Source organism: Podarcis erhardii, assembly GCF_964252035.2.
Source record: "Podarcis erhardii genome assembly, chromosome: 4".
Lineage (NCBI taxonomy): Eukaryota > Metazoa > Chordata > Lepidosauria > Squamata > Lacertidae > Podarcis > Podarcis erhardii.
This window is the reverse complement of record NC_138508.1, coordinates 46922488-46935770: the sequence shown is the minus strand read 5'-3', so window position 1 is coordinate 46935770 and position 13283 is coordinate 46922488. Positions and strand designations below refer to the sequence as shown.

The following is a 13283-nucleotide window of genomic DNA, read 5'->3' as shown; positions in this document are numbered from 1 at the left end:
TATTTTTGGTGTCTGTTTGAAACATTTTTGTTAAGGCAAGCATATCCAAACACATAGATGTTGACATGTTTTATTCTCTTTTTAGTTTCCTTCTCTTTTCAATTGTTTCTAAAATGTTTTAATAACTCATTTTTAACTATTTTAGTCATTATTTCTTGTAAATCAGATAGAGGTTCTGTTGCAGTCAAGCAGTATATAAATTTTGCTAAAAAATAAGTAATAAAGTTTTTGCTCAGCCCAAAAGTTGTGGGCCCAGGCACATTGAGCCCATGACCAGCAGAGAGGCCAAGACACAGATATAATAATCATAGGACACCCTCTTGGGATTTGAACAGGCCACAACCTTTTGATAACAGATGTCAGAAGATTTTGGCATGGGCATTGGGAGTTAATCCTGACTCAACCAACCCGGCTACTGGTTGATTGTTGGGCAGGGTGGATTCTGGGTTATGGATCACCCTATGGTATACAGCAGGCTTCCTCAACCTCGGCCCTCCAGATGTTTGTGGCCTACAACTCCCATGATCCCTAGCTAGCACCACCAGTGGTCAGGGATGATGGGAATTGTAGTCTCAAAACATCTGGAGGGCCGAGGTTGAGGAAGCCTGTTATAAAGCAAATCAGGGCAACCATCCAAGACCACAATTTTAGGTGGAGTGCTATGACCCCTCAGCCCTTGTCTGGTCATCTGGGCAAAAGCACCGCTTCTTGGACCCTGATTCCTTGGAGTAGAGGGCATAAGGTTCCTGAGCTGCCCACCATCAGCCACCTGAGCCATCTCACCACCAAATGGTATATTAATTTTGCTTAAAAAAAAGTAAATAAATAAATTAAAATGCTGTAAGTTTCCGTCCTTAGAAAATTTTGAAGACTGCAGTTCCCATAAAAATCATTACACTTTACCTCAGTGTTTGACCTTGTGAGAGCTTGCACTTAGTGATAGAATAAAATCCAAACAAACGTAGTTCAAAGACTTAAGCTAATGTTGGCTTTCCCAAATATTCCATGAGATCCGCCATTCTCAATTAACAAATTTGGGCCTGGTGGTAAGTTTCCACCAGTTTGCTTAAGAGAATGGAAGTATATAAGCTGGTTATCTTTAACTTCTAAATAAAAATGTGAAGGGGTTTTTACCAAATGAGAATCCAACATGTAAGTTTTGTTGAGCTGAACCCTATGAATTTCTTCAATATTTTCTTGCACCCTCAGAAAGTGCCGTTCCTCTGTGTGTGTGTGTGTGTGTGTAGTATTTTGCAACAATTCAATGAAAATTTTGGAGGTATATTATGGAATACTAAACAGAATCAAGAAACTGTTGTGCAGCAGTAAAAGCTTTTTAAAATCCAGGTGTTTGTTCCATCACTGCTCAGCAAGAAGGTGAAACAATGAAGTGTGTGAAATGTGCCTTTATATACATTCATTGACTTTACCATGTAGCCAAATCTGATTGGTTATATCGGCTTGTGGTAACAGCATACTTGCTTGAACTCATTGGGAACACAGCAATAATTTTTAAAAATCACTGAAGCAGCAGCCTTTTGAGGAACAATAGCTGTGAATAAGCACAAAAATGCTGACCTTTTGTGGCCTTTGAAATAATAAAAAGCCATGAAAATAAATTAGCTCAGCAACTGACACAACATCCAGCCACACAGTATTAGTGATGGACAAGCACAAAAGTCATGAAACAAAAACCAATCATGCGCTGTGAACATTACTGGCTAACACTTAGGAATAATTACTGGCCATCCCTTTGCTATCTTCCCCGCACCAAGGGGGGAAAGCTTTGAGGACAAGTGAAGGTAGTAGCAAGTAGAAGAGGTCCTGTGTGCTTCTCTGTCCCTTGGAAAATCATGTGTGTAGAATATTTTCCTGCCAGGGTAATAATGATGCTGGGGCTTGTAGTCAATTCCCATCATTCCCAGTGTCAAAAGAGCTTCTAGTTTCTTTTCTAGTTACAAAATCTCAATGTAACTTCCTATAAAGGTAAATGACGCAAGTAAAATTGTTCAATGAAGCATCAAATATATTGAGTATGCCTAGGAGTATAAACTAAATTCAGAAAAGTTAATACCACTTGTGGGTCCGCAGTCTTCCACAAACCACTATTAAATAAAACTTGTACAATAGCAAGAAGAAACATTTATTATTGTCATTATTTATTGGTCACTTTTTGCCATGGCAACTCAAAGTGACTTACAATATTTTAAGCAAAACCCATGTCCCAACTGCAAGATGTGAGGTTATAGGGAACCAGGCAGAGGGCCTTCTCGGTAGTGGCGCCTGCCCTGTGGAACGCCCTCCCACCAGATGTCAATAATAAACAGCCATCTGAGTTTTAGCAGACATCTGAAGGCAACCCTGTTTAGGGAATTTTTAAATGATGTTTTATTCTGTTTTTAATCTGTTGGGAACCGCTCAGAATGGCTGGGGAAACCCAGCAGGATGGGGTGTGGTAATAATAATAAATTATTATATCATCAAGCTATGCACCTGCTCCTTCAGTGAGAGTATAACTCTCTCAAGAGCAGGTCTAAGGAACCACCCACTAAGAATGCCTCAGCCCTATCAGGATTGAGCTTATTGGCTGTCATCCAGTCCATTACTGAAGTAAGACTGCTGTCCAACATATCCATTGCCCTCATCTGCAGATGTAAAGGAACATATTGCTGAGAACAAAATTCCACATGAGCCCACTTTGTGGTTTCTTGCAGATGTCAAACAGCATGGGGATAAAATGGAAACCTGCAGAAGCCCACATTGAAGGCTCCCTGGGCTGAACACCACTCCCCAAGCATCACCCTCTGAAAGAGGCCATCCATGTAGGACTGGAAGTATATTGATAAACGTAGTAATTTTAGCCAATTTTAATGACAGTGTTGGCCCCACAATGTAATAAAATGAAGCTACTTGCTTTAGTTGGCACCATGGGGGTGGAGATAGGATTCCCCCCCCCCCAAAGTATTGGCCCTAGTGGTGGTTTGCAAGTGGAAAATGTCATTTGGGCTCCAATTCAAGTATCAGAAACGCTTGAGCTGGACCTGTAAAGATGAGTGAATGTAAAATAAATAAAATATTTGCTAAACTTTGGTTAAATACACAAGTTAATATGATGAAGTAATCAGTATCCTCCATCAAAAGTATTATTATCATCAAAAGGCTGGTCTGTAGCAAACACTTTTGCTTTCCTGTAGATTACTGCATTCATTGTTGAATAGAAGTTTTTTTTAAAGCACTGCTCTTATTCTGAAAAGAAATAAATCTCAGCATGTCATCAAATACAAGAAACTCTTGGGTAACTAGTAAAGGTCAAATGTTTCAAACATGTCTGCTTTACTGTTTCCCGCTTAAGGGGGGGAATTAGTTATATGATGCCATACCCTGTTGAACACAGGTATTACTTTAATGCACTTGCTGTCCGCTTTACAGTGTGATAGATACTCTATTCAAAAATAATCAAATAGCCAGTTTTGATTACTATTTCAATTATCAGAGAATAACTTCCTGTTGCTACATGGTTTACATATTCTGGACCACCTTATCACACACAGGTTCAAGGAAATTCATGTCTAATTATAAAATGTGCTAAAATAAGCACATGCACAAGAACACAAACTACATACTGATTAAGTTTATCAGAACAGCTGCAATTTTGTAAATTACAGTGCTATGCAGACTAGTATAGTATAAGAACTTTTAATAGAAAATTACCAACAAATGCAGCTCAGTTATTTAATTCTTCTTTTAGAAAAAACCCAAAACCAACATAACTATATAAAGCTCTGGACAAGATTTCTTTTCTGGTATTCTAGCCAGCACAGATGTTTTCATATCACGGTTTGATGCTTACTCAATTTTTCACATAGGGGCTCCCACTTAAAACTAATAAACCTGTTAAGACACCTATAAATTCTCACAAAAAGCCATTACAAGGGTTCCATAAATATAAACTTAGTGGCATAGTTCTGGGATTTATACCATGCATTTCTCACTTTCCAAAAAGCAAAACAAAAAAACCCCCTCCAAATAAACAAGCATGCACAAAACTGCTTTAATAACCTCTTGAAATCAGATAATATTCTGACAATTCAGTTTCAGTGACAAAAGGAGCCTGGGCAGAAGCCAAGAGGCCCAGGTGCATTGTGTCATGCCAGTATTTAATGTAGTCTAATATCAGATAGATGCTAGTAGAGAAAATACTCAGAATAAAGTACAGATAATAGCATGGACAACCACTCATTGCAAAATTACTTTTGCTCATCATGCTGTGCGCTTTGTATTAAATTTTTCTGTCAAGTGGCAGGAATCACAGGGAGAAGTGGCTTGAAAACCCCTTCTTGTAACCCTCGATAAGTATCTATAATATTAGGCTTTCATATGATAATGGCAAATGATGCCCCTCTTTGAAAAATTTCTGACTGGTAATGAAAGTCCTAATCAGATTGTTGTTGTTGAGAACCAGGAGGTGGGGGAATGATGCCACTGCTGCTGGCAACCCCTCCTCTTTAGTGAATTTAGAAAACTTGACAAGATGGGTAAATCTTACATGAATTTCCAACAAAGCCCTTTGGTTGTTTTATAAAACTGAAAGGTGGTGGTTTAATAAAAGCTGGCCCTCCTGAGGCATTTTCATTAAAGGCTCTCTCTAGACAACATCACAATGTTTGCATTATCCTTCTATACTCCCCAGAGAATACAAGCATTACCTTTTCAGCAGGAGTCGATATTGTGTGTGAAGGCATGAGAGGAGATGATTAGATTCTGCCTTTTGGTGCACAAAGTAACCTCTTGGAACAATACTATGGTTAGGATTAAAATTCAACGATTTTGCTGCCTGCTATTTTAATGCTAAATTGTTTCTGTGATGGGAAAAATTACACTACGGAGGATTTATTTTAATGAAGATTTTAATCTCATGCATGTATTATTTTCCACTATTGTACCCATTCGCAGTCTTCTCTCAAAAAAATAGTGACAGTTAATGGCTGATTAGGGTATTAGAGAAAACAAATGCACTTTTAATGTATGTGTGTACAGGAGAATTCAGGACAGACTGAAAACAGAAATGATGCTTATGATAGACTATGCTGAATATGTATAGTATCAGGAAATGCCAGCCACTTTTCACTTAATGTAACTTACTGTAAGCTTTGCAAAAATACAGTATTTGCACTAGAAGTGTGCACATCTGAACATAGTGTTTACCATCTGTGTAGACTTCTCTTCGTAGATGTCCTTGCTGGTGCTTTTGCTTTCTGACAGGTCGTACCTTCTGAATTACAGCAGCACTCATGTTGCTGTCAGTAGAGACAGGGCTAGTGGGTCTGGGGCAGTGCGAGGCATGGTAATGTCTACGACCTGGAAACAAAGAGGCACACAGTGTTATAATTTGTTACTTTATCTCTGAAACTAGAATAGTCTTTCTATTCTGTAAATAAAAATATAGTTATATAATTAGCATTATTGAGATTCAATGTCACATTAATATAAACATGCAAGGCTTTTTTTTATCCAGAACTTTTACAAAGCAAAACACATTTAAATTGATAGGAACAACCCCAAGACAATCATTGTACTATTTAACATTTATATATCATTTTCAAATGTTCAAATGATTTCACATGCATTATCGATTGCAGTCCTTTCAACAACCCTGCAAGGTAAATCAGATTATAATAACTCATAATATAACATTCTCAAGCCACCTAATATTGGACAATTGTCACATTTCCTGAAACCTGCATATACCATCAAAGAAAACCCTCCCTGTGCCTGCCCAGTTCTTCCACTTGATCTTCTACCTGATCTTCACCAACCCTAAGTTTCAGTACTTGTGACTAGGGAACCACTGAAATTGTTGCCACCCCAATAAAGCTTTTGTTGATATATTTGTTATCAAGTCCCAAGGCTTAGGATTTCTTTGCTGCTCCTACTTAAAGTGTTACCAACAATTACCATAGTTTATGAATTGCTAAGACAGTTTGGAATGTATTTACTTTTTGGCACAAAATAAAAATGCAGTGGTTTTTACCATTGAAAAAAGCTAGAGAGAAAAAGTAATAAATACTGTAGCATGTTCTTTCTTGTGGGTGGTTAGATTCATCACATTTTTATTTCACCTCTCCTCTACCGTATTTTTCGCCCTATAGGATGCACTTTTCCCCCTCCAAAAATGAAAGGGAAATGTGTGTGCGTCCTATAGGGTGAATGCAGGCTTTCGCTGAAGCCTGGAGAGCAAGAGGGGTCGGTGCGCACCAACCCCTCTTGCTCTCCAGGCTTCAGGAAGCTATCCGCAAGCCATGGGAGCCCGCGGGAGTTCCCGCCGGGCTCCCCAGGCTTGCGGATAGCAGCCTGTTCTGGGCTTCCCCTGCCCCAGCCCCGTGCCTTTGGGGGATTTTTTTTTATTATTTATTCCCCCCCCCCCCATAAAAAACTAGGTACGCCCTATGGGCCGGTGCGCCCTATAGGGCGAAAAATACGGTAAGTTGCTTCCATGATAAAAGCAACTTGACAAGGCACCAGAGAATCAGGGGGAAAAACAGTGTGTGGGGAAACACGTGCAGGAGGCACACAAGGTAACCCATAGCAAATTTACACTTGTGCTTCAACATGAAGGTCTCCCTCTTTGTACACCAGAGGACTCACATAGGTGAGAAATGCTATGACTGTTTATAGCGTGGGAAAAGGTTGTTTAGATGGTTCTAGCTTAAAAGGTTAGAAGCAAGTGAGGAAAATATGGGAGGCGGCTTCCTCACTACACATATCTTTTTTTCTTTCTTTTTATTTGCTAAGTATTAGAAAACACAACTGAGGACTATCCCATTGAGGAGACTGCTTACATTGCAAAGGAGAGCCTGAAAAATCTAATATATACCTTAACTTTGGCTTTATAGTTTTATCTTTGTTAAGTGTACACCAGGCCATGCCTTGTTTATTGTTTAGCAGTAGATCATGTCAATAAATAAAGTTTTACTGGATCTTTTCCATAGATTTTTGTATGGTTTTTATTGTAATGTTTTACTCTTTCTTCTTCTGATTTTGTGATATGCTTTTAAAGTTTTCTTAAGTAGCTTAAGAGAATCTTTACATGGCAAGTGACTAATAAATTAAATTCATTGTCATCATTATCATCATTGTCTCATAGAGGCCCTTATGAGGTCCAACATTTTATCCTAACTCAGCTATGAGGTTGGTGGTAATAATAATAACAATAACAATTATTATTATTATTGTTGTTGTTATTGTTATTGTTGTAGTTATTATTATTATTATTATTATTATTATTATTATTATTATTTGTACTCCACCCATGTGACTGGGTTGCTCCAGCCACTAGCTAGGAGAAAGCGACTTCCTGAGTTTTATGGCTGATCAAGAAGGGTAACATGGTCCAAGTCCAACACTGTAACTACTTACCATATTTTTCGGCCCATGGGGCACACCGGCCCATAGGGCGAACCTAGGTTTTTTGGGGGGAAATAAAGAAAAAAATGTATTTCCCCCCCAGGCGCGGGGCGGGGGAAGCCCGAGCTTCCCCAACCCCAGCCCCCAGAACAGGCAGCTCTCCACAAGCCGTGGGAGAGCTGCGCGACTTCACGCAGCCCTCCCACGGCTTGCAGAGAGCTGCGCGAAGCCCGAAGCCTGGGGGCGCTGAGCTCAGCACACCCCCAGGCTTCGGGGTGCAGGCAGCTCTCCAAAAGCCGTGGGAGAGCTGCGCGACTTCGCGCAGCTCTTCCACGGCTTGCGGATAGCTTCCTGAAGCCTGGAGAGCGAGAGGGGTCGGTGCGCACCAACCCCTCTTGCTCTCCAGGCTTCAGCGAAAGCCTGCATTCGCCCCATAGGACGCACACACATTTCCACTTCATTTTTGGAGGGGAAAAAGTGCGTCCTATAGGGCGAAAAATACGGTACTTTAGTTGTACATCATAGAAAGAAATGCCCTGCAAAATACATGCACTATACTATACTTTTTGATCAGCCTTGCCACAGTCATTAGCCATAACAGCTGCAGTGGGGTTGGCATCCCCCACTGCTGTGCGAAAGTGCTCCAACTGCCAGTTACCTAGGAGTTCAGAGCTGAAGGAAGAAATGTTCTAGCTTTTCACATCATTCAGGTGACCTAGGGCCATTGGGAAGCTCTGCCAACTGCCTCTCAAGGGCATCATGGCAAGAGGAGGTCAACCTGGCTTCATCCTGAAGCAGTAGCTCCAATGGTTTCCTTTTCTTTTTCTCCCCATTCCTATTGCATCGTACCCCTTAGATTCCAACTCTGTTGGCAAGGACTGTCTTACTGCTTAATATATGTACAGCACTTAGGAAATGTGATTGCCTGGTGAATTCGTTTTACTGAAATCATGGAGATCACATAACAATTCTCCACATCAACTCAATAAAGCATAGAGTTGCTGACAAGAGGCCCCTGAGGGCTTGTGTTCACAAGAATATAGAGGTCCCACTTGTATTAAAGGGAAAGGAGAAGCCGTTCCTTATGGAAGAGTGGAGTGAGTGAGTGTGGGTGAGTAGAACTAGTAGTTCTTCCTCATTTAGTACTATGATGCACAGTGAATTTCATACCTTATAAAGGACCATTCTGGGGAGGGGTTGTAGATCGGTAGTGGAGCATCCACTTTGTATGCAAGAGATCTGAGATACAAATATCCGAAACCCTGGAAAGCTACTGCCAGTTACTGTAGACAGTACTTGAGCTACATGGATCAGTGGCCTCATTTTGTGCAAGCAACATTCTGTGTTCTTAAGAAATAGGGTAGAATAGCACCAGTGATGCTGCTCCTGGATGGAGACAGGTTTGTCTCCGCTTGTTCCCTACTTTACTTCCTTTGGGGTTGGGGGCAATCATGTTCTTTGCTGCTCAGTCTTTTATTTAGTCCTCTTCCCATTATAAGCTTGTTTTGTTTTTATTGTTTGCACAGTGTGTATGCGTGTGTGTATTTTGGTACAATATTTTTAGCTGTGTTTGTTGCAGCCTATTTATTGCTTTTATGAACATATATTTTAAGTTTGCACTGTTTTCATGGGTTGGAATGACGAAGGGTGTTGCTTAAGCTTAGGCTCCTGGCTAACTTCTGTAAGAGAAAATTATCTGTGCAGTGTTACTTTTGAAAAGTATTCATTTGAATTGAAAGTGTAGCACAGTTAAAACAATCACACAAGCATGATGGGTTTTGCTGAGATGGCTATATACTACAAGGGAATTTCTATTACTCTCTATATGAAACTTTGACATGTGTGCAGGATTCACATAGGGACAGTATTTCAGAAAGATTTGCTTAGGATTACAGCTAATCATTTATCAACCTGATTAAATATATGATAGCAGTGAAGAAGCCTTACCTCCCACAGCATCCTGCATTTGACGCCTTGCTACCTTGAGACCAGCATATTCTGCTGCTGCAGCAACAGCCTGTGCAAAATCTGCATCTGTAAAAAAGGACCCATCTGATGAACTAACACTAGACCGTCCACTTGAGATATTGTCATCTTCTGAGGCTGAACCCCATCCATTGATCATGGAACCTGTCACAGAGCTCTCCAGATCTCCTACACTTGAGGCTGGTGTCTGTTCAAGACCACGCAAAAGAAGCCTTCTGTTCTGCATCTTAGCCACTTCCATGTCTGCTTCATCCTCCTCTTCTGGTGCATCAGTATCCATGTCTGATACAAGAGGTCCTGAAATGTAACCATAGGTATGTGGCGGAGAGATAGGTCTTGGAGGTGGAGGAGGGCTCACAGGCTGACGTCTGTGTGTGAGAAAAATAGTTAGAAATGGTTACAGATTAGCAAAACATATATACAGCTATAATTTCCTGTTTTATTGAGTCTTGAACTGATTTTTATTTCTTTTAGAAACTGGAAATGGTTGACTACTAAAGTAGAAAAGTAATATCACCTTCCTTAATTACTAGAATACAGACTTTTTTTTTATTGGTTCTTAAACTGTTATACGAAACACTATTCTGAATTCAGTGTTGTCAAATGCAGTTGACTTATCAGATAGAGTGGAACCAAATAGAATTTAGGGGGATTACTTGAGGTGTGCCCTGCTGAACTACTTGCTATAATTTGGGCAGCGGTGCTCACATAGTCAGGCACCCTGCTTCAAATGCTCACCCTATCCTTAATGAAGGGTACATGATATGCCTGGTGAATCAAGCCAAAGATCTACTCTAGCACCCTGTTCTCTTCTGTGGTCAACCACATGCTTCCAGAAAGCCCACAACCAGTAAAATTTCTGTTTGGGTTCCTCCCTAGGAATTGATATTCAGATAAATATTCCCCTCATCTGGATGGTCCATATAGCCATCAAGACTTATAGCCACTGATGAATCCATTGTTTACAAGAAATTGTATTCTTATTCAGCATACACTCAGGTACAGTCAAACCTTGGTTGTCGAATGCAATCCATTCCAGAAGCCCATTCGTGGGTTCCGATTGGCTATATGAGCTTTCTGCACACGTGGGAGCTGCGTTGGACGTTCGGCTTCCGAAAAATGTTTGAAACCCGGAGCATTTACTTATGGATTTTTGGCATTTGGGAGCCGAAACGTTCCAAAACAGAGGCGTTTGGGAGTCAAGGTTTGACTGTATCTTTTAAAAAATTAACTGGATATGAAAACTCATAATGTCATCTTAACACAAAATGTTATAGCATTATGGAGAAAAACTTATAAAGTTTTTTTTAAAATTCATTCTCTCCATATGGATCATTTTTTAAAAAATCTACCAAAGCAAAAAAGTTCCATCCTTCTAATTCTTTATTCACCTTCTAATCATTTTACTAGCGTTACCTGTACTTACTCAGTCTGTGACTTTTTTTTTAAGAATGTGTGATCAGAAGCTTACACGGTTTTTTAAAACAGCAGAGTCCTGTGGCATCTTACGTGTCTTAATAAATTTATTTTTATGGCATAAGCTTTCATGGATTAAAGTCCACTGTCAGTATGACAAAAGTTTCAACTAGAAATGGGAACAAAGTGGCAGTTATGGAAAACTTATTGAAAATGTGACTGAGGTGGTATTTCATACTGTAAAGGCTATCAATGATGCTTTATAACGTGTCAGAACTCCATTTGAAGTACCATGAAGAAAATGGTACTTTGCCCACATATGGAGGGAATGTAGCCATACCAGGATTTTTTTGAAAGGTATAAGGGTCTGCCATCTACAAATGAATCTAATTTAATGTTGTTAGATCATATTAACCAGCTCAAAAAGAAATATCAAATACTATTGGTATTATTTGTTGATAACTGCTAGGATAATAGCAGGAAAGTCCTGGGAAACCTTTGAAAATTGGCCAATGAGTAAGGAGAGTAAGGGACATTATGAATAAAATTACCTGTTACAAACATGTTTGGGAGGCAAGAATCCAAATTTTCCATCCAATCTAGTAGCCTTTTATTTTGTATTGGAATAAAAAGAAAACTACGGATTTGTTTATTATGACATTTTACATCCAGATAACAGACTATGTAACTACTCTTTGGAAACACTGTTTACACCATGGTAAATGAAGTGCTACTCTCCATACTGAATTTTCATTAAGATATAACATTAGAAGCAATTTAATGACACATTTTTTTGATTACTGCTGGTTGTGTTGCCTAACCCAGCATGTTCGCCTCATAGAACTAGTTTAAGGAAGCTCCTTCAGAATGTGTTTTGGTAACATACCTCCGATCTTGTGGATGTTGCAAATGTCCCATTTCCTCCTGGCAATCCTGTAGCATTGGCTGGAGTTCTTCTTGGGGGGAAGGAGTTAACGTAGCAGTAGACTGATGGCTGTAGGACACTGCTGCTGGAGATGAAGCTGCTCCTCGAACTGGTGGTGTGGGACCTCGTTCATCCTCTTCCTCTTCCTCTAGCTCATCCTGCTGTAGATACATTCTTGCTGGTGGGATTGGACATGGGATTTCCTGGTCATAGCTAAGAATTAATTTAAGAATATGTGAATTACAATACTGAATACATTCATACCATGGTTGGACCAAATTATTATTATGTCTTGAGTCAAACTGAAGACTCAGTTCCATAGTAGGATTACAGATATTTTTATTCAGTTAATTAAGTGAATCTGGACCACTGGGTTGGAAAAAATTACTGATGAATCATTCTTTTATCTTACCTTTCATTTACAGATAGACTGTAGTCTTCACTATTACTGTGGGGAGGAGGATGTACAGGGGGAGGTGGAAGAAGGTCTGCCCAGTTCATACCAGCCTGTTTGGATGCCTTGGGGGTTCTAGCACCCTTCTTGTGCCCTTGACTCCCTATGAAGAAATATATTCATATTGTTATATCATAGCACATGAAATAAATGGTTGATCGGTCCTTTAGGGGACAATTTTCTAAGCGATTTAACAATGTGACAAGGTGTTAATTGAATGAGTATTCACATGTTTAGGAGTTTCAAAAAGAACATGCAATATTCCAGACATAGCTTGTTACAAATTTTGGATTCTGTAGAACTTAGTAAGCATGTAAATGTCACAAATAAGTCAGCTTTTATACACTGTTGAGGTACATTTCAGTTAAGAAATACACATAGAATTGACTTAATAAATGGCTTAATAATAATAAATTTTAATTATATCCTGCCCTCCCTAGCCGAAGCCGGGCTCAGAGCGGCTAACAACAGTAAAATGATAAAACATTATAAAATCATTACATTATAAAATTAATTCCAATCAGATTAATGGCAACCATTGGGCTAGAGTTCTGTGAGGATTGCCAAAGGAGGGTGTCAGGCTGTGCCCTGGCCAAAGGCCTGGTGGAACAGCTCTGTCTTGCAGGCCCTGCGGAAAGATGTCAAGTCCCGCAGGGCCCTAGTCTCTTGTGACAGAGCATTCCACCAGATTGGAGCCACAGCCGAAAAAGCCCTGGCTCTAGTTGAGGCCAGTTGAGGTCAAAAATAAGTATTATTAGAATATGGATTTATATTAAAATAATAATTAGAACTGACTTTGTCTTTCATTGCCTATATTTGGGAACAGTCTCCTTCACTTTTTTGCTAAAATATGGTAAAGCCATAAATGAACTGTACAAGCAATATAATTAAAAAATATTTCTACAGTTTTTAATTGCATTACAGATTATCATCTAAGTATTAAACAACAAAAAGATGCATTGGATATATATTCTCCAAAGTCCCCCCCCCCCCCCAGTTTATTTTTTGGAGCCTAATTTGGGGTTCACAATTGACAGAGATATGATCTATTAAAGGTTTCATAGAATCATAGAGTTGGAAGAGACCACAAGGGCCATC

General features: G+C 39.6%; 1 protein-coding gene and 1 long non-coding RNA gene across 7 annotated transcripts in view; one reads left to right on the top strand and one right to left on the bottom strand.

Moving 5' to 3' along the window:
- The window catches only part of ROBO1 (roundabout guidance receptor 1), a 585029-nt gene that overhangs the window by 10729 nt on the left and 561017 nt on the right, over positions 1-13283 (bottom strand). For all 4 annotated transcript variants that reach the window (XM_081858408.1, XM_081858409.1, XM_081858410.1 and 1 more), the window contains 4 exons: positions 12144-12288; positions 11693-11944; positions 9352-9758; positions 5206-5358 (listed from right to left, as the gene is read on the bottom strand). In XM_081858408.1, coding sequence (XP_081714534.1) covers positions 5206-5358; positions 9352-9758; positions 11693-11944; positions 12144-12288 — 957 coding nt within the window. The remainder of the gene's footprint in view (positions 1-5205; positions 5359-9351; positions 9759-11692; positions 11945-12143; positions 12289-13283) is intronic.
- Positions 1-13283, top strand: part of LOC309340045 — a 153019-nt gene that overhangs the window by 51801 nt on the left and 87935 nt on the right. The gene's annotated exons all lie outside the window — the stretch shown is intronic.